General features: G+C 49.7%; 2 protein-coding genes across 5 annotated transcripts in view; both read left to right on the top strand.

Moving 5' to 3' along the window:
• The window catches only part of NDRG3 (NDRG family member 3), a 69144-nt gene extending 56896 nt beyond the window's left edge, over positions 1–12248 (top strand). For 2 of the 4 annotated variants that reach the window (XM_014260798.2, XM_088064411.1), the window contains exons 5-16: positions 600–720; positions 1201–1263; positions 1584–1644; positions 3213–3299; positions 3836–3892; positions 5095–5198; positions 5587–5652; positions 6112–6163; positions 7502–7549; positions 8196–8373; positions 10175–10213; positions 10710–12248. In XM_014260798.2, coding sequence (XP_014116273.2) covers positions 600–720; positions 1201–1263; positions 1584–1644; positions 3213–3299; positions 3836–3892; positions 5095–5198; positions 5587–5652; positions 6112–6163; positions 7502–7549; positions 8196–8373; positions 10175–10213; positions 10710–10888 — 1055 coding nt within the window. In that variant the 3' untranslated portion in view covers positions 10889–12248. The remainder of the gene's footprint in view (positions 1–599; positions 721–1200; positions 1264–1583; positions 1645–3212; positions 3300–3835; positions 3893–5094; positions 5199–5586; positions 5653–6111; positions 6164–7501; positions 7550–8195; positions 8374–10174; positions 10214–10709) is intronic. The other 2 variants (XM_014260799.2, XM_005532199.3) reach the window with 2 other exon arrangements.
• A 4738-nt stretch (positions 12249–16986) lies between these two features.
• SLA2 (Src like adaptor 2) lies at positions 16987–20198 on the top strand. Its single transcript, XM_088064743.1, is given in 9 exon segments — positions 16987–17029; positions 17296–17371; positions 17725–17760; positions 18252–18326; positions 18830–18945; positions 19513–19782; positions 19785–19950; positions 20044–20079; positions 20081–20198. Coding segments are annotated over 9 exon segments (936 nt in total).
• The last annotated feature ends 906 nt before the right edge of the window (positions 20199–21104 follow it).

Here is a 21104-nt window from a genome sequence, read left to right as displayed (position 1 = left end):
CCTGGCATGGAGCTGAGATGAGGTCATTCCAGGGTGAAAAGATAAAGGTCTGCAGGAGAGAGCATATGGCATGTCCCTGTCCATTCCAGCAGCCCTTGAAAGGTAGGGCCAAGGTGGAAATAGGTCCACCCAACACACCATAGTGCTCTAGCTGACTTCCTGCACTGTGTGATAGGGCATCCATTCCCTGGGTGCTGGGAAGCTGAACAAGTCCCTTCTACATAGCTGCAGCAGTAGTGTAATGTTCTGGTGGGCTCAGTTGCTCTTTTGACATTTCTTCCCACCCAAAATGTACTGTTATGTTCACACAGGTGCTCCTCAGTGAGTGCTTTGAGTACCCAGGTGCTGCAAAGCCCTGCTTTCCAGGGCATTGCAGGCTGACTGTTGTTTGCCTGCCTGCCCTCCAGTCATGGCAGTTCCATTGCTGAGACTCATTGCTGCATTGCAGTTTTGAGGCACAGCACATACACGATCCAGCACCCACTGCCCTGTGGGCTCACTGGGGACTTGAGCTCCTGCAGGTGTGTGCCATGATGTTTGGAGGGTGGCTTGCAATAAAACTTAAGGAAGCATCTAATATCTTTTTGTTGTTGTTGCAGACAAATCCTGTTTTAATGCATTCTTTAACTTCGAAGACATGCAAGAAATCACCCATCATTTTGCTGTGTGCCATGTGGATGCACCAGGCCAACAGGAAGGAGCCCCCCCATTCCCATCTGGGTAAGAGCTCTGCAGGGACCCATGTTGTTCAGTCTGGACTGAGGCAGCACCCAGTTTAAGCCAGTTAGGACTGAGTGTAGTAGTAAGCAGGTGTCAGCAGCGGAGGAAATGGGAAGATGAGGAAGCCTTCCAAGGGGCATTCAGCAAACACTCCAATTACTAAGACATGGGTGAAGCCCTCACTAGTGCAGAGTCTGGTACCACCTTTCTGACTTGAACATGAACCCAGCATACTGCAGTCGAGCTGGCATTTCATCTGTTCATCTTGTCACAGAAGTGTGACTGCCCAAAAGACCACAGCTCTGGGTTAGTCTTGCTCTGAGGGATGGGATCCACACAGTGAGTTGAAATATACAGTATTGTTGCACATTAATAACCTGTGCATATGTTTGCCAGATGTTCCTTGTCCCTCCTACCTTCAGTGGAACTGGAAGGTAACCTCTGTCAGGCTGTATTTGGAGGTGCTCTCTTGCTTTTCAGGTACCAGTATCCCAGTATGGATGAACTGGCTGAAATGTTACCTGCTGTTCTGACACACCTGAAGTAAGTCTCTGAAAGGAAATAGGGTGAGCCAGCTGGATACCACTATTCCAGCACCTACTTATGTCTCTGCTTGCCACGACTGATATGCTTACTGAGATGTCCCAAGAAGCTAAAGCATCTCCCAACCAGTGTGACCCTTTCTAGTTCTATGCTGGGGACAATGCTACATGAGGCAATTTATGTCTGCTGCATCATTGCTGCGTTGTTTTGAAAATGAACCATAAATGCATAGCTGGATGCAGAGGGGAAAGGCTTTGCCTCTAAGGATGCTTCAGCTGAGCTAAGTTAGTGGTGCTGACTGTGAAATGTCTGTATTTCAGCCTGAAAAGCTTCATTGGGATTGGCCTAGGAGCTGGTGCTTATGTCCTCAGCAGGTGTGCAGTAAGTATCTCTTCACTGCTTGTGACTCACGTGGGCTGTGGTCATTGTTGATCAGACTGACTGTGGGGCATGGGCAAAATAGTATTCAGTAATTACAGCAGGGCTGCAGGGAGCCATGGGAGAGCTACCTCCATCCAGATGGTTATGTTGGAGCAGTCAGGGGGTTACTCTGAAGCTGTGCCAGGCATGGAAAGATTGTAATGTGATGCCTTTGAGTCAGCAGAGCCCATCCTGAGTGCTAGGAATAGCCAGTCTTGAGTATTCACAGAGACTGGCTGCATTACCGTGTGCTGTGTCCACTGTTTGTGGCACCAAAGAATTGATGTGGTGATGTTCTGCAAACCAGTGTTGATGAGAAATGTGCTTTGTCACTGGAAGGAAGCCAGATTTGCTCCACTATTACACAAGAGAGCTGCCTCTATTTCGGTACCTGCTTATACATTTCTCTTTAGTGCAGTGTTCATGTAAAATCAGTGGGTATCTTTTAGCAGCCCAGGAATTTGCCTGAGTCTTTCAGACTTAGTGTTAACACAGAAATCTGATATTTTGTGTAAAATTTGCTTCAGGTTGTTGAGTGCAGAGAGTTGCCAGTTGCTTAGGCCACTATCATTTCTTCAAGCCATTGTGCTGGGCAGATGCCCCTCCTCACACAAAGTTCTGTTTTCCATTCCCTACAGTCAGGATTGCACTGGGGCAGTGTGAGGCACTGGTGTTTCACTGTTCCTTGCCTTCTGTCTCTTGGGTAGTTTTCAGCCTTGCTGAAGAGGAGTTTGTGCAAATCAGCCTTAGTCATCAGTGAAATGCCACAAGGCCCTTGCCACACTCCCTGGGCTGCAGACTGTTTGCTGCTGAGGACAGAAGAGGTGTTTCCTTCTCCTTCACATCAGTGCCATAGAACAGGCGAGCTGCCTTAGAGTGAGCCCAGAACTCAGTAGAGGCTGGTTGCCTCTGATTTCTGAGTTTGTGTTTGCAAGCAGTTCTTATAAGTGCTTTGTACTTGTGCTGCCCATGTACAGGCTGAGGTACACTGGAGGGTTTTGGGTTGCTGGATGGAACAGGGGAAGGGTTGTTTGCAGACGGGGGGCAGCAGGGGTGCTGTGTGGGGAGTGGGTGCCCCTTTAGCTCAAACTTCCCATACTGCAGGGGCTTGGGGGCCTGAGCACTAATTCCCCTGCCATTTGCCCTATTTCCACTGGGAAGACTGCCTCTTCCTTGAGGAGGAGGAGATGCTCTCCAGGCACAGGAGCTTGTCCAGGTTCCTCACAGAGATGCTGGATTGGAGCAGAGAAAGTAACACACGGGGTCTGAGCAGCTGTGCCAGGTACACAGGTCACCAGAAGGCACTGTTAATGCTATAGGTGCTGTGCAGCATCTCAGTGCTACAACTGAATTGAGTCTGGTCTTGTGGGGAGCCCACTGGCTGCCTGGCACAGAGGAGCTCCCTACTTTGTCTTCATTTTACTTTGCCTTACACCTTTTGCAAGAAGCTTTCCAGCTACTGTACCAGCTGTTGACCACTCTGTGGTCTGAATCATCCTTCTGAGTGTGCCTCTGCTCTCTCCCCACAGCTCAGCCACCCTGACCTGGTGGAGGGACTTGTTCTTATTAATGTTGATCCATGTGCAAAGGGATGGATTGACTGGGCAGCATCCAAGGTGAGATTCTGTTCTCCCACATGTGTGCTCTCCACAGCACCTAATGAATGGTGTGTTGAGTAAAAAAAAAAACAGAAAAGGACAGAATACAGGAATTTTTCCATTTCTGGTGAAAACTGTACAATTTCATTTCTGTCCCTGCTGTGTTCTTAGTCTGGATATGGCCTCTGCCATAGGAGCAGGGATGGGTGTGATCATGCGAATGAGAAATGCGGATAAACTGGAGCACTCGGCTTTCCTCTGATTTAGTACTTCTGGTTGCAGGCTTCATTTAAGTGATATTGAATGGATCTCTTAATTATTCTCTTATTCTGGCCCCTTGAAATTATTTAAGGTTTCAAGTTTTTTGGAGAGATGTGTTGTGTATACACAATTTCTTTGAAGCTTTGCATGTCCATCCCAAGCTTCATATATTTGCTTCTTATATAATTTGAATAGTTTCTTCATTGTTTTCTCTACTCTGAGTATCTGTTTTGCAATGTGTGATGAAACTGCATTTTCCTGTACTCTCCTCCTTATTCATGGTCACTCTTCAGTTTTCAGGCTGGACAACCAACATAGTGGATATTGTCTTGGCACATCATTTTGGCCATGTAAGTATCCAGCAGATTCTAATGTTGCCTGTGCAACTGTACATGGAGCTATAACTTCTGTATGTGTCTGCTCCCAAATAGTTCTGGTCCATCAGACCAGGGTTGCCACAGGTACAGTACCATTTTCTCTGTGTCAAGCTCACATCAAGGTTGGCATGCTGGGGGGCACACACATCCTCACTCTTGCCCAAAGTGTCTCCAGGCCACGCACTAGTGATATAACTCCTTTGTGGTGCCCAGGACACTGTTCACAGAAACAAGTAGCAGCCAGTTCTCTGTATCCAGTATGGAAGCCTTTGGACTGTGGGTAGAGCGCAGGTCAGCTGGGAGCTGGCAGTGAGATCTTGTATCTGTCCAGATGTTGAACTGCTGCATTCTGCTCTTCATCTTACCCTTCAGTTTCAGCAGAGGCAAACCAGCCCCTCCTGAAAACTTTGGATACAGCAATGCCTTCTGTTCGGGATTAGCTGTCTCTCAACCAGCAAGCCTACTGGGCAATGACAGGGATAGTACCTCGTGCACACTGTACATGCCACACAGCAGATCAGTTCCTGACCTGGAGTGTTTTTGCAACAACACATCACCACTGAAAGGAATGCTTCCTTCTCCAGCACTGCTTCCTCCTGTGCACATCCTGTTCTCTTCCCACTGTCAAGCCCCTTCATTGTGTGTAGGACTTCCTTGCATTCCCTGCTCTGTCTGGTTCACTCAGAATGTAGTTTCTTCTTAGAAAGAACTTAGAACTGGGTGCTGGAATTTAACTTTCCTTTGGTCAGTCTTACAGCTTATGTATTTTTTTACTTTATTACATTTATTAGTATTATTATGTACTTTGCTTCTTAAATATTAAGGTCTTAGGAAGACCTGCCTAATGCAGAGTGATTTGTATCTGTGTAAGCATTACTGAGGTTTGGGAGTTAACTTATCCCATCTCAGGATACCTGTACTCCTGCAGTAGCTTGTGCACTTCCAGTTGTAAAAGTGTAGTAACATTACCAAAGCATGGCATGCACCAGCACATGACAGAAACACCTCATGTCTCTGGGATCCTTATGCAGTCTGGAGTCGCTGCCCTTTGTGTCACTGAAGACAGGGAATGACATGTATGGTCACGCTTGAATGCTTTGGTATTTTTATGACTGTTGCTTCCTTACTTGTGAAATGCATGTTTCCTGTTTTTCAATTCTTCTGCTTTTGTACAGGAGGAACTACAGGCAAATCTAGATTTGATCCAAACATACAGGCTTCATATTGCACAGGACATTAACCAAGATAATCTTCAGCTGTTCCTCACCTCATACAACAGGTATAGGATAACTTTTTGCCTGACAGACAGCTCCCATAGCTTCCCTGCTCAGTAGATTTGCTGCCATATGTATTAGCCAGTTGGGTACTGTATCAGGGGAACCTTTGTCCTAAGCCTAGTCTTCAGGTGTTACGCAGAGCCAAGCCTAGCTCTTGTGTCTGTCCCCAGACCCTGTGACACCTCAGTAGCTCATCTCTGGGCACACAGCAACACCATGAGAGGATGGATCCTGTTTTCTGGGGATGACTGCTGGGGCTCCTGCTCGGGGCATGACACATGGAGTTGCCTGGGTGCTGGAGCCAGCACTCATGGTTAGATTTTGTGTGCCCCCATGATAACCAGTTTCCTCTGCAGATTTAATGGAGAATTGTTCTGTTTTGCCTTTCAGTCGTAAAGACCTGGAAATTGAGAGACCTGTTGTTGGTGTCAATGAAACAACTGCAAAAACACTCAAGTAAGTTGTCTGAATCAGCCTATTTCAGTTGCTGACTGTGCAGTCTCTTCAGCAGAAAAGATGTTGCTTCTCAGCAAGAACTGCACCAAGCCCAAGCACTGGGAAGACTGTCCAGGACAGTTTCAGGCTGTGGTACAGGACTGTCAGCTGAATTGGGGCAGAGGTGTCTGGAAGTCCTCTCTTTTAGAACACATTGAGATTCTCCAGAAGACAGGGTCAGAGGCATATGTGTGCAACAGCAGTGGCAGTTGGTGTGCATTGAGGGGACAGTCTGGGTGCATCTGCAAGTCCTGGAGAATGTTTTGGTACAACGAAATGCCAAGGTGTGATAGCAGGCAGGGATTTTGCTGAGCCTTTTTTTGTTAACCTTTCATGCAGGTGTTGGTTCACAGAGCTCAACCTTCTCAGAAACCCTTTTGATGCACTTGGAGTAACACCTCTGTTTTGGCTTTTGACCAGGTGCCCTGCCTTGCTTGTTGTTGGTGATAACTCACCTGCTGTGGAAGCAGTGGTATGTATCCATGAACTTTTTCCTTTTGTGACATTAGCCCCACGAGTCACTGCAGTGATTTTCACCTTGCTCAGAATTTTTACAAAAAATTGCAAACAGTGACTCCTTGTCCCAAGCTCTTTTTCAGTCCTCTGGCTATGCATGGGAGAGCCAAGGCTCAGGGGCCCTGAATGGCCCTCAGAGCAACTCCAAGGTGAGGATGGCAGAATCTGAATGAGCACCTTACTCAAGAGTGATGCAGAGGACCCTGTTCAGGATTGTGTGTCCTTCCCCAAGCTCTGCCAGGCTGCTGCCTGCAGTTTGGTTCAAGTCTTGAATTGCTGTTGTTTTGCTGTTACACTGGGGCTACCTGGGGATCAAAAATAACTGAGTGTGACTCCAGTTCTTGTGGTGGGGAGCCACGTAGAGCTCTCTTAGAGCACTGCATCATCAGGAAGGCAGCACTGAGGCACTGTTGTCCTCTGCAGACACCCATAACCCACTCCCTCCCAAGCACAGCTATAAACAGGGCATGGCACAGGGTAGTGTGGTTGTGGTGGATGTTGTTCCTCCCTGTCAGACAGGGACTGTGGGGACACCAGGGGGTTGTGAACAAAAGCTGCTATCTAAAACTATGAAAGAGTATAGGAGTCTCCTAAAGCAGTAACTTGAACCTAGGAGCCATGCATGGAGAGCATTTTCTGGCCATGGCCTGTTGCCTTGATCTGTTTGATCTGGAAGTCTGAAATTAAGTCTGGAGGTTTTGACTTTTCTAGGATACTATCCTTGAAGATTCCCATTGCTTACTGGCCACAGCATAGTGTGGGATAGGGTCTTCTGCATTTTAGTGTGCCTGTCTGGCTACCCAGGTTCCCAGCCCAGGATAGCCTCCCCTGCTGAGGTTGCTTTTCCTATAGAGCCCCTGCCTATTCCCTTTTTGCAGCAGTCCTACACAGAAGGGGTGGTCATGGCCTCCTTGTCTGGCCAGGGGACTAAGTGACCTCGTCATGCTGCATTGCACAGAAATCTTCTTACCTCCTAGTCTTGCTGTCAGAGCACAGAATGTGTTCCAGGGATTTATAGTGCATCCCAAAATTAGGGGATGATTTCAGTTGAAGGCATAACTTGTCATCACAAGGTCCCTTAGATGGAACACCTGCCATTCCTCCCTGGATCTTTTATTTATTGTTTACTTCCTGCATGATCTCTGCTTTCTTGCTCAGTCCTTCCTGGCTCCAGAGAGGCTCCAGAGAAGCCCCCACTGCTGAACACAGCCACTGCTTCTGGTGCAGCTATCCCACATTTTACATCTGAGTCAAGTTTTCTGTATGACACCATGTCCCTCTCTCTTTTTTCTAGGTTGAATGCAATTCACGTCTTGACCCAACCAAAACTACCCTTCTGAAGGCGAGTGCCACTCTAGAATCATTCTGGCCAGCATAAAGACACTATTTTTGCTCTGCTCCACTTAGGTTTTTGCTTTCCATACATCTGGCTTTGAGAAGTTTGTGGACAGTCATTCAGGACCATGCTCTCTACTCCATGGAGCCAGAGCTGAGAGGGAAGAGTTTGTCAGGGGGTGCCCCAATCCCTGATTTATGGCCACCTTCAACTAGCAGGGAAGACCCCTGAGAGTTAGCGGAGATGCCCTGCCTCCACCCTGCTCTCTGCAGCAACAAAGTCCTTTTTCCTGGCTTTGTACTGGTCCTTCCGATCCTCACATGTGGCCCTGCAGTGTGCCAGACAGCGGCTGTATGGAAGTGCAGAATGACAGGTTTGGGCAGAGTGGCCGGGGGAGAGGTGGCTGGGAAGGTGCTGGGCTTCTGGAGTGTGGCCTGAGATCATTTGGTGACATGGCCTCCAAGGTGCAGGTTTCTGTCAGCAGCAGGTCTCTGAAGGTGTATCACTTTGTCCTTCCTCTGGCTGTAGAGGTGAGGTGGTGGAAACTGCAGTGTGGTGCTCTCAGCCCTGGTTGGATGGGTGGTGCTGGCTTGATTTGGGATTGTCCTGGGCGGGAAGGACAGCTCAACCTGCCTTTTGTTTCCTGTTGCAGATGGCCGACTGCGGGGGCTTGCCCCAGGTGGTTCAGGTGAGACACACATTAGCTCTCCTATGGCATTTAGGTGGTACAGAGCCCTTTGTTCTGCTTGCACTAAAGCAGTCCTCTCTGTTTCCACAGCCTGGCAAGCTGACTGAAGCTTTCAAGTACTTTGTGCAGGGAATGGGCTACAGTAAGTGGCAAACACAACTTTGTGGTTTGGAACAGGGTTGTCGTGAGAGGAACTCAAGCTTTCTGGTCCATCTGAGCCCACTGGCATCTGTGTCCCTACTCCTGAGCTAGTGTGGTTGCCAGGAGATCCATCCATGCTGGAAAATCAACTAGTGTGCTGACAAGTCTTAGCAAACTAGTGTTGTTCCCTGACATGTGTTGGTGACTCCTTTCTGGTTGCTGATGTTGGTGAAACCTTTTAAGTCTGTCTTTGTGCTAATGCAGAAAAATGTATTCCCAAAACCAGCAAATCTGTGCATACCTTCTCCAAAGGGGAAGGAGGTGGCAGTGCAGCCTCGTGACTAGTCTGGGTATGAGAGCTCTTCCCTTTCTCCTCAGATGTTCCTGTTCCTCTCAGACTCACCGGGGTTAAACAGTACTCCAGAACAAATCCCTCTAATGGCAGAACAGGTTCCTGGGTGACTTCTGAGGCATCCTGGGAGACCAGAGAGAGCTGTGCTTTGCACCAGTGCATGTCCTGTCTATGGGCTTCCTCCCCCTGCTTGGAGGCAGAAGACATTGTCACCTGAGTGTATCAGACTAACAGCTTCTCAGCTCCCCTGCCCTTGGTGTTCCTGAGGAATTGGAGAAGGGCTTCTTTACTTTTTTATCCCTAAGAAGGGCTTTACTACTCAGGAACATCAGGAGAAGGGCTTCTTCTTCACTAAAGCAGCTTTCTTGCCTGCTGGGGACAGTTCCCTTTTGTGGATGATGAGCCTTCAAAAACTGGAGTCAGGGAAGGGGTTAGTTTGTGTGGCTGGCTAACCACTCAGCATGGCCACTGTGAGAGCTGGCACACTTGCAGTGGTCTCCTCACAGATTTGCCAGCTCATGATCAGGGCTTAGGAGAACCTGTCCTTTTCCTCAGGGCTCCGTAGGTAACACAAACATGTCAGACACTCATGTTTTCCAATGTTGGCCAAAGGAGCTTGATCCTGCAGAGGAAGATGCTGTGTGAGGAGGGTCCCTCAGCCTTGCTGTTTCAATGTTCATGTCTTTTGTGTTCCTGGTGTTAGTAAAGTCAGTAAGTGCTGTTGTCAGAGCAAGGGCTTCAGCAGCACTTTGAGGGTCAGCTCTCTTGTCAATAGGACATGCAGCACTGGAGAAAGACAGGCCAATTTTCTCCTTTCAGAATTAGTAGCTGGTCCCAGAATAGTTTTCCCAGCTTTCATGGGCAAGACTGTGGGACACTGTGGAGCGTGGTCAGTTCTCTTGGGGAGAACAAGATAGAAGCAAAACACAGCTGGGCACTGCTAGGAATACAGAAACCAGTTCTCCAACAGCTGTTCCTGTGCATGCTGTACATGGGCTGAAGCAGCTGGATGTACTTCTGCTGACACTGCAGGTGGAAGATAATGGCCTTGAAGGAGACTTTGTAGCAGGAGTCTGATGCTGTCATCCCAAAGACATAAATTTCTGTCCCATATCTGGAGTTACACAGTATACCCCAGGGAGATAGTATCTCTGTTGAGCAGAAGTGGGGTGTGCGGTGGGGAATTAATGTCACCAGGTACAGTGTGATTTTCAGCTAAAGGCATTGAAGAAATCTGGCCCTGATGGATTTTTAGGTGGGCTTGACACCTCCATGAGATGCTCATCAACAGCCATTTTTACAAATCCTGGGAGCTTTCAGTGCAGTGTACAAGCTGGGAATGGAAGGAAAGGTCGCTGGGGGTCCCAGGAGTAGTACAGCCACTAGTCACACCACAACTAATTGGCTCTTTCCTGTATTCATCCCTTTCCTTGTCTCATGTTGTTTCCAGTCCCTTATGTGCAGCTCAGCCACCTAAGCACTGAGTCAGGTACCTCCAACTGTGCATCCACTTCGGCCCCTGTCTGTGTGCTGAGTGGAATTGTTCTCTGGATGCTTTGCTCTCAGCATGTCCTGCTGTGGGTGGGCTGATCATTGTATCATGTGTGCCATGGGTTTCCACCTTTCATTTGTATTTTGTTGTTGTTGCATGACTTCAGCCCTGTGGTTTTCTAGAGTGATGAGACTAACTTTCAAAAGGTCATCCATGCCACAACTGCCTTGGTTTGCACAGACACTGGCCATGGCTGCACTTGCAGATGATCAGGTACACTGCTGGCATTTGCTCACCTTGGACCTTTTGAAATTGGGCCTTAAACATCTTGCTTTAGACGTGCAGAGACTTAATTTTGGCAGTGAAGAGTGAGTTTTCTTCCAAAGGGTACAATGCTTTCTGTGCTTACCCAGTGACACATACCTGAGTGACTGTGGTCCTGGCTTCAGGAAGCGCCTCCTTGTCTGAGTCCAACATTTCTTCTCTCTTGCAGTGCCAGCAGCCAGCATGACCCGGTTGATGCGCTCCCGTAGCCACTCCTCCTCCAGCGTGGGCTCTGGTGAGAGCAGCCGCAGCCGGTCTCATGCCAGCACCCACGGGGAAGGGAGTGCTGGAACCCCAGAAGGAATTGACCTCCAGGCTGCACCTCAAACCATGGAAGTATCCTGCTAGGCAGGAGCCCCTCTTCTGGATTCAGACAGCTCCACTCACCCCACTGAACCCACTCAGAATTTAGCATTTCATCCGACATGGCATTAACTGTTCTCTCTAACCTGTGCATGCCCATCTGAGCAGCCACCTCCTTGGTATTCTGTACTTGACATTACTTTGATCTTTTCTGTATCATCTTGGCATCAGAGTCTCTTTAAAACTCATTGACATTCCACAGTCTTAGTAAGTCCCTTTACTGTACATGCTGATGCCATCTCCTGTCTGTGCTGTGTATCAGTCCAGATGACAGCCGTTGTCTCCCCTCTCCATTTAAATATAATTTCTGTGGCTTTGTGAGGTTTAGAATTGCTTTTTAGTTGTGCTTCTGCTAAAGGACCCTTGTGGTGCAGTTAGTATGTCATTGGTGGGATGTGGGAAAGTAAGACCACAAGGATGTAGCACTCCAGGCACTGGAGCAGGCAATGTAGTGTAGAGCTGTACCTGGGATGCAGAACCCACTGGAAGATCTGGGTGTCCCTGGAGCTGTTTCACATGCCACGCAGCCTGAGAAAGACTGAGAAAATGGTCAGAAATATGGTCTTACCTGTGTACGTGTGTTAAGGAGTAGAGTGATTTCTTACCCAAGCCTCCTGAAAATGCAAAGCAATTAACCAGTAAACTACACTAACAAGGTGCACTATTAACCCAGTACAAGGGATTAAACTCCAGCAGCCCTGGCTCTAGACCACTTCTGCAACCCTCTGCTGACCCAGCAGAAGGGAGGGATGCAGTGACACAAGGTCACTGTTCTGCTCTGGCACAGGTGAATCTTTAACATTGAGCAGGTTATGAAATGGGAAGCACTGCCTTTTGCTAGGTGGAGATCCCAGAATCTCCTCCACTGCCATCTCTGTGTCCCGCTGCTGCTGCCCCAGGCAGGATCTCACAGGGTTATGTGGCAGCAGGAAACACCAGTGAAGGTGACAGCCAGCATTCACATACTCCAGTGAGTCAGGTCAGAAAGATGAGCAGTGAACACCTCTGTGCAGGTAATAGTTACTGTCTTTGTGGGATTCACAATTGTGCTACCTTTTTACACCTCGTTGGGTCACTAAGGGTGGACAGCAGATGCCTGCTACAGGCCAGGGTTTGGTGTTAATGGGAGAAAAGGGATGAGTGGTCAGGTTGCTGCAAGTCTCAGTTGATAAGCAGTACATGGTTTCCTCACTGCTGAGCAGCCCTGACCCAGTGGGAGCCAGCTCCTCCCAGGGTCATGCTCACGTTCTGCTCCATTTCAGGTAGGGAATAGGACCAGGAGGCTCTGCCTGAAGGGGACTTTGTACCGGTTATTAAATAAAGCTGTAACTGAGTTTCATTGTTACACTGTGTGTTCTTGTTTCTCTTGGCACGACCTGCACCCCTGGGGGTTTTCAGTCCGAGTCTCTTTTGCTGCATGCCGCAAACTTTCTCCAGGGCAGGGAGAGGACTGGGCACCCCTGCACCAGAATAATGAGGTTGGCGACCTTGTGGCCCCTGGATGAAGGCTGTTCAAGGGCATTGGAGAGCTGGCCTCTGCCAAAATACAACTAGAAATGTCCAGAATGGAAACAATAACAGGTTTGCAGCAGCACAGGCAAGAACCACCTCCCAGCAGCTAGCAATAAGAGCCACCTGCTGTCCCTGGAGCAGTGCTCTTCACTGGTATGTTGCACAAACATGACACAGCTAACCACTGTCACAGCACAAGAGGACAGAGCAGTTTGGGCAGCTGGGGGATGTCTGTTGACACATCCACCCTACAGCTGGGCACAGGGAAGTGACATCCAGTAGCCTGTCATGGAACACACCTGGTTCTTCACCTGCTGCCAGAGGTTCTTCACCTTTACCAGGCCCAACTTCTACTCTCACTGTCAGATGTCACCATAACCTATGGAGAGCCCCCTGGGGCCTGGACTGTGAGACCTTGGGGGAGGTCATTGCAGAAATAAGACAGTGTTCTCATGAATTGCAAACAGGATGGAAAGTGGGGATTGAGAAAAACTGGCCAGTTTTATCAATGAAAAAGTAGTGGCAGTTTACTGTAGTGGTAGAAAGGGATTAAATGAGCAAAACCAGAAGTCTAAGTCTATAGGAGACAGGAGACCATCAAACCCGCCCCCTGGACACAGTGTGAAGTTCAGCACTGCTGGATGCAAAGCACCATGTGTAGGAGAGGAGCCATGTAGGTGCAGCACTTGGGATCTAATGCCAGCTGACTGCGCCCAGGAGTGGTCCTGCCTCCAGAAATACAGCCTTAAAGAAAGGAAATGCAATATTTAAATGACAGTGAAATGAGTTAGAGGAAATTATCCCACAGTGGGCACTGGTTCAAGTGCTGTTCATGATGATGTGGACAAAGAGAGCTCCAAGCTCCAGACTGCTCCTGGACCAGGAGCCCAGGTTAGTGTGGAGATAAGACTTTAGCAATTTGGAAGAAGAGTGATTTAGCGAAGAGTGCAGTTGTGTGGCTCACAGACAAAAGCCAGGCAGGATCTGTAGTGATAGTTGGAAAGGTTTAGTTGTAAGATAACTGGGAAAAGTGGGCTTGTTTTTATTAAGAAAATGCTTTACTGTTAAAAAGGCAAAAAAATCAAGAATACAAGGTGAAAAATTAATTTATAAAGGGACCAAGTGTTTGGGTGCCATGAACTATGCCTGAGCTTAAGACAGCTTTCCATGGGCTTGGATCCTGATCCCTACTGGCTGCTCAAGTGTCAGCTGGGGGCTGCAGGGCATAAATGTGAATTCCCACCCCTCAAGGGCAGCCCAGAGGTTGGAGTAAGACCTTGAAAATTGGTGGAATTTCCTTGAGCTTTCCCTGCCCTTGGGAACTGGGTTGCCCAACAGAAGGGGCAGGCAAATGGAGCCACAGCAATTTCCTGTGCTCACCCTTAGGCTGAATTCCCAAATGCTCAAAACCTTGGGACAAATTCATTCAGTGGCATGTCCAGCCCAAGATCACAGATTTCTGTATTGGTGGCTCCTTCAGCAGTACAGGGTGAATCTGGCTTAGCTCAGCTCCAGCTTACTGATGGTAAAATGCAACTCACAGCCATGGGCTGAGCTTTCTGCATGGGGGCTGCAGGGCTTGAAGTGCTGGGGGATGGTGGGGGTGGAGGGGAGAGTTCTGGGAGGGTACCCAGAAATGCATGGACCAAGTGCTCTGCTGCCCCCAGCCCTGGGACCAAGCCACAGCCAGCCCCTGACCCTCACACCTGGACATGCTCCTTGACGGAAGGTGTTATAGATACATATATTATTGGCTTTTTGCAAATATTAAAATGAATGTTATATGTATAATATTGGAAAACTTTGCTGTATTGATACAGTTTCTTTTATTTCTCTTATTGATAAAAATTGTGATTATATATATATATATATATATATATATAAAGCTGTAGCATGGTATTGAAATAAAGACTGCTTTTGTTCATATAACCCAGAGACTGAAAAGATAGTCATAAACTCATAAACCCTCCCTGCATTCTTAAATTATCTTACCCAAATGAAGACAGCGGTGACCAGAGCTCCAAGGGAGGAATTTATTGAACCTCTGTTATTGTGGAGTGTGAGACTCAACGGAGCCAAGAAGATTGATCTGTTGGTGAGGGGGGAGTTGAAGCTAAACAAAAGAACATCTAAAACTTAAGAGGAATGTTTCAATCATACATAAGCATTTATGAATATGGAAGAGATTTCTCTTTTTAAGAGACAATCCTTTGTTAGTAAGGCATGTTCCTGGCTGAATGTCTCAGCATATTTGTTCATTTTCCTTTGTCTCCTAATTGTCTTTCTATTAAACTTTTTAAATTTTATATTAAAAAAATGTGAACTTCATTTTTCACAAAGGGATGGAGTCAAACTCTTGGTGCCAGAAGATGCTGTGAGGAGCAACAGCCAAAGACTGAAAATTGGAAAGCTCAAGATTGATGTTGGGATTTTTCCTTTTTTTTAAGGCTGAAGGATAGGGGACTGTGGGATGATCATCCCACAGTGGGGTGGGATGTCCATCCTGGAGGTGTTCAGGGTGGAGCCACAGCAAAGCTGTGTCAGTCACAACACTGAGGAGGACCAGGACTGGAGCCATCAGGGGCTCCCGCTCCTCCAAGCAACAATTGTTTGGTCTAAACTCGTGAAACAGCAGGTGGCTGTGCCTCACTTTGCCTGAAGCCTTAGTCCTCCCCACCAGATCAGATGGTGCATTTCTGCTGCCCTGGCCAGTGGGCACAGAGGGCTCCACAGCCCCTCCTGTGGCCTGAGCTATCATGCTTTTGTTGTCTGAGCACTATGCTTTTGCATCCTACATCCCCAAGAACCACAGTGGGGCGGCACCAGCACTTCCAAGAGCAAATCAATCATCTCCCAAACATTATCAACCACTCACAAAACAGCACTGCTGAGCTCAGTGCAGGCTCAGAGGAGTTCTGAACCCCAACAGCATCAGAAGGCCCAAAAGCTCTGTTGAACCCGAGTGTGTTTCACACTAGGTGATTACGATTGACCAGAAGCTTTCACATTTCAGCACAAACAGAACAGGATGTGCAGCTGCAGCAGGGCTAGTATCTGCGAGTACACACTGCGAGGGCTCAGCAGGAAATCATGGGGGGGACACAGAGGGGCTCAGTTGGGCCATGAGTTCAGAAGCTGCTGAGAGCAAATACTGAGGAACTTCCTCAGGGCTGGATTGCAGGGAAGGGTGTACATGTGTACATCAGAGGGTTCTGACCTCAGGCAGCGGGGGTGGGGGACTGGGCAGTGATGGGGTGGGGCGAGGGTAGATGGTGCTGGCTGAGACAAGGAGTGTTTGCTTTGAAAGGTGAATGGTACACACGCACAGTTTGGTTAATTAATTAACCATTAATTAATGGCCCCATATCAGCAGCAGATGATAGGGATGAGGATGGAGATGGAACAGAGCTGGGGCTGCTCCCACTCATAACCCAGGCCAAGCACAGACAGGCTGGGCAGTGCTGGTGTGGGGCAGAGCTGGTGTGGAGCAGTGTTGGGTGTGAGGCTGTGCTGGTATGGGGCAGTGTTGGATGCAGCACTGTGTTGGGCAGGTCCATGAGCATCACACCTCCCCACCTCTGCCCATCACATCCAACACCATGCACCTGCTGAAGGCTCTGGTGTTGCTACAACTGAGGAGGCACCCTGGGACACTCCCCCTTCACTGAGACCACCCTGGGGATGGTGCCTGTCCAGCCTCAACCTACGAATCCTATCATCTATGCTCCCACTTGCAAATGCTATCCATTGATCCCACTTGTGCACCCATAAATCCCATGTGATGCCCAAAGTGCTTTGAGTGCTCTCAGGGATTTTGCTGGCCCTGCTGCCCAGGGCACCCCAGGGCCCTAAAGGGACTCAGCTGGGTGACCTGTGCTTGAGTGAAAAGGAGAAACCCTCTCTAGTGTGTACATGGAAGCGGCAGCAACTGCAGCTCCATCACCTCACAGCCCTTCAATGCAGTACTGCCAGGAGCAACCCCAGTACCAGGACCTGAACACAAACACCCACCCCTAGAACAGGGCCAAGGGCAAGCCAACAGGATCTGGCAAGGGCAGGAATTGCCACCCTGGGTGCTCTGAGGCCCCTCCATGGAAGGGAGGGCAGAGCTGGCCAATGGCTACCTGAGCATGAGAGAATCCAAACAATGGTGACAGCGGTAAGGGGCAGGTAAATAGAGTTCACTTCTCCTGAAGGCATGAAGGGGTTAGGGCAGGGGAGGAGAGGGGCTCAACCTGGAACAGTTCTGGGTCACACATAGCTCTGGTGGCAGCTCTCCATGGTCAGGAACTGAAAGAGGTGTTCCTGCAGCTGCTCAATCTCCATGGGGACCAGCAGCTTGGGACGCTGGGATGGGTGCCCCACATTCTGGGGATATGGGTCTGGGGTGGGATGGCAGCATTCAGGAAGTCAGCCTGGCTGGGGGCTCTCCACCATGAGGCTGTGGATGCCCTGTCCTGGGGAGTTCCCACACATGTTCTGTGGCAGTGATGGGACAATGGTTTCTTTAAAGTGCTCCCTGGGGAACAGCCAGCCGGACTCAGCCAGAGCCCAGAGCCCTGATCTGGACCATGTTAGCACCACCCTGCAACAATGCCCTGCCTGGGACACAGGGTGGGGAATCCTGACTCAAGAACCAAGTCCCTTCCAGACAACAGCAGCACAGGCCAAGCCCTTGGGGACTGAACCCCAAGGATGGGGAATCTGCCCAGCCAAGAGAAGCCACTCAGCATTCCAGCAGCATCTACTGACACCTCGTGATCTCCACTGCCCACTCAGGCAGCTGGGTGCCCAGCTGTGAGCTCATCCAATACCCCATGTGCCTGTTTCCAGGCTGGTGCTGCCAAGGGAATGCTGAGCCTTCTCTCCTCTCCCCGCAGCCCCCAGTGGCTTCCAGGCCCTGGCCCTCTGTGACTTCCCCTCCAGGGTGGGGGTAGCCACTGTCCTGATGATTGGGTGTAGATGATAAATGCAAAAAGCAAGCAGGGAACACAGCCTGTGTGAAACTAAGTCACACAAGCTTCTCACTCTGGCCTGAGAAAGCATGAGGAAAAATCTAAACAATCCTTGGAGAAAGACAACAATCTTTGCAGGTGTTGTTTAGGATCCTTGTTGTTTACTTGCAAGAAACAGTCAAGGGGTGGTGTTCCACTTGACCAATGATAATGATGTGTAAGTTTAATGTGAACCAATGAGAGTTTTACCTCTTGGACCTGCCTATAAAAGAAGAACAAAGATAATAAAACTTGCTCTCTTGGACAACGCAGCTAAGAGAGTCTGTGTCGTACTTCTTGCCGTTCCTAATATAGTGTGACAATCCGGGAGCAGCTGTGCATCCTCTCTGAGTAGATCTCTATGGATGCTGAATCTGAACCAGAGTGCCTGTGGTTATTGCAGGCCGCGTGGCTCGCTCCTGCCTGAGAGCTAGCCTGGGAAATTCATGGGAGGATTTAAAAACAATTCTCAAAGACAAAAAACAGCCCTTGCAGGTGCTGTTTGTCTGTCCCTTGTTTTCCTTGCAAGAGAAGGTCGAGGGGTGTGTGCCCCACTGACCAATGATGGTGATGTAGTGGTTTGCTAACCAATAAGAGTTTCCTTTCTGTACTTTCCACGAACCAGTCTATAAAACAAGTCTAAAGTAATAAACTAGAGGAATTCTCCTGTTCTGACTCCCTTGAGTCTGTGTCGTCTCTACCCAGCCAGTCCTAATAGAATGACAGGTCTCTGCACTCCTGACCAGTGTCCAGCATGTGAGGCCATGGCACCAATCCTGTGTCTCTTCCCCCCCATCCTGCAGCCTCAGCCACTCAGGATGGCTCATGTCTCTTCCCCAAAGGGATAGGGAGTGGTGGCTGGTGGCATCCAAGGTTTTTGGCAAGGAGTGCCACATCCCCAGCAGTTGTGTGGCTCAGTCATGGATATATGTTGCTAAAGGACACGGAATGATTCACATGGGCACATCTCAACAGTATGACAGGAAAAGAAGTAACTTTATTTTCTGACTCCAGTATTTATAGATTCTTGACAATGACCAGGGATTGGATAAGTTACCACCTTCTCAATCACACTGGCCATGTGAAACGTCTGTCAAAGACGTTTCTTAGAAGGAATATGTAAACACTTATGTTTATAGTTACTTTCCTGGGAAAGTAACTAAAACTATGAAAACAAGATCAGAAGTTTAATTTTCAGGGCAACAGATATGTGCTGAGAAAAATCTGTCCAAAGGAGGGCCCCAAGGAACATGGCTCCACCACAGAACCTGTCCAACCCTGAGGCCAGATTCTTGCCACTGCTGCAGGGTGTCCTGCCCTGAGCAGTGGCTGGGGCTTGGGGAGATGGCATGGCATGCTGGAGTGTCCCAAGGACACTGGGTGCTGGAGTGTCCCTGGAAGCCAGGAGAGGCTCTGCCAGTGCCCACCGTCTGCACAAGTGGCGGTACAAGGGCATCAGCCAGCAAAAGGAGCTGCTGCTCCATCCAAGCAACCACAGTAGATCATTCCTGATACAGGAGAGCTAGACCAGGCCAGGTGAGTGCCCTCAGACCCATCTCCGTTACTGTCCCAGTCCTCCCCAGTAGGGTACCAAGGAGTGAAAGGGAATGATCTTCCCTTGCCACATGTAATGGCAATGGCCCTGCCTACAGGGCTGCTTCCTGCTGTTGCTGCTCCCCACTCTGTGCTGAGCCCCTTCTGTGGAGCCTCAAAAGAGCAAACCACTATCAGGTTCCTGAAGCTTTGGGTTATGCAGAGAAGTGACAAGACTCAGCCTGCAAAAAGAAACAGGGCCCCATCACACCAAGGGGATCACACCTGTGAGGAGATCCTGCCAGGTGCCACTGTGCAAGTGACTTGTGGCATCAATGCCACCTGATGTACCAGCCATTCCCTATCACCTACATTGTTTTGAAGGTGCTCATGGCATGGGGCTGGCACAGAAGTGCTTGCAGGCACAAAGCCCAAAGGGAGAAAGGTGATGCCTACTGCTTCTGTAGGATGGTTGAACCCCTGCAGTGTGTGTGTGCATCAGGCAGTGGGGCTGAGCACAACAGGGGCCTGAGACAACTCAGCCAAGTGCCCTTTGCCTGTGCCTGCCAGGCTGCTGTTTGGTGTGCTGCAGTGATCGCACTGCCTGGGCCTCAGTGACTCACTGCTGCATCCATTGGCTGAACAATTGATGTCTTTACATCTCACCCCAGCTCGCCTTCCCCAGCCTGCACAACTTGGTGGACCTCTACTGCTGGTAATGGCCCACCAGCCCCCTGGCACCCTGAGCAGTGTGTGGGGAGATGTTCCATGCCCTGAAAGGAGGGAGGGGGAAAAGGTGGCAGCTGGTCCCCCCCTGCCCAGGTGCACCCAGGTTGGGGGCAGGGGGTGAACCCCATTGATGCTGCTGGGTCCCTGCCCAGAGTTCAGCGAGGGGCTCTGCTGCCCCCTCAGCAAGCCCTGCTCCATGGAAGGGCCAAGGGTGGGCCCAGGCCCCACAACACTCACTGTCATCAAGAAGCCATTGCTCCACTGGGACAAGACTGGGAGGTGGGGGCAGCTGGGACAGGGGCTGGGGCTCCCCCACCTGACCCTCAAGGAGATGTAGGCTGCCCACTGACTGCCCTAATTGCTCTCAAGCAGCTCCTTCCTGTTCTTGGAGACCACATCCCCACTGGAGGACTCCCATCAGGCAGGGCCTGCGGGCAGCCATCAGCTCTTACCTGATTGTCTCAGAGACTGACACCCCCGAGCTGGACCCCACAGGAAAGGTGGTGAAGAACAGCAAGAACAGCTGAGGACAGGGCCCCACTTGGCCACAGCTCTGTGGTGGACACCCATCCCCCAGCTCGGCCTTCTCCTGCTTTCAGCCACAGTCTTTGTTGCCTCTGGGGCCCATTGGCTGGAACTTGGGGCAGCCAAGACCAATGTGGAGCCAGGCAGGCAGCGACACTGGAGGAGACAGCTGCCTGAGGGTCTGTCCTTCCCTCACTGGACATTTTGGGAAAGGATGCATGAGCACCCTGGGCCTCACCCAACACCCAAGGGGGGAGGAGGCAGAGGCTGCACAGAGGAGCCCTGCCTGCCCCACATGCTACAATGGGACCCCTGGCATCTGTACTTCCACAGCAGCAGAGAGAGGATGGAAATGTTCAACAAACCAAATCTTGGACCAGGTGGAGGAACAGCCCAACCTCATTGGACCTCCCAAGTTCAAGCACAACTGTTTTAGTGGCATGGGTGCAGGCCTGCAAGCAGCAGCCATGGACCCTCAGAGTGCTCTCATCCTCATAATTCACCACTCTGCTTGCTGGGACCAGCAGCCGGGGGGAACCAGCCCCTGACTGTGCCCAAAGCAGCTGATTTTAAAACCTTTTAATGCATGGATTGTAAATTACATAAAACAGGATCCTGCTGGACATGCAGGAATAACCACCTGTAGTGTCTCAATTAAAAGGCACCTCGTTCACAGCTGAGGCTTGGTGAACATATTGTGACTTGCCCATGGAACTGATTTCACTGCCACAACCTGGGGGGATTTGCTCCTGCCATAGCCCTCAGCCCCAGCTGGAGTGAGCAGGCAGCCACTGGCCAGTGCTGGTCTTCAGCCAACTCTCTTTGGGCAAATTCATGAGCCCAGTAGGTTTAAAAGTGTAATTTAACATGCACAACTGCTGTTCTAGTAACAATGGGGAAAGAAATGG

The sequence above is a fragment of the Pseudopodoces humilis genome, chromosome 19 (genome assembly GCF_049639895.1).
Source record: "Pseudopodoces humilis isolate 2021_Gansu_Grassland_sample_001 chromosome 19, ASM4963989v1, whole genome shotgun sequence".
NCBI classification, from domain to species: domain Eukaryota; kingdom Metazoa; phylum Chordata; class Aves; order Passeriformes; family Paridae; genus Pseudopodoces; species Pseudopodoces humilis.
The sequence above is the reverse complement of the archived record's forward strand: the minus strand, read 5'-3'. Positions and strand labels throughout refer to the sequence as shown.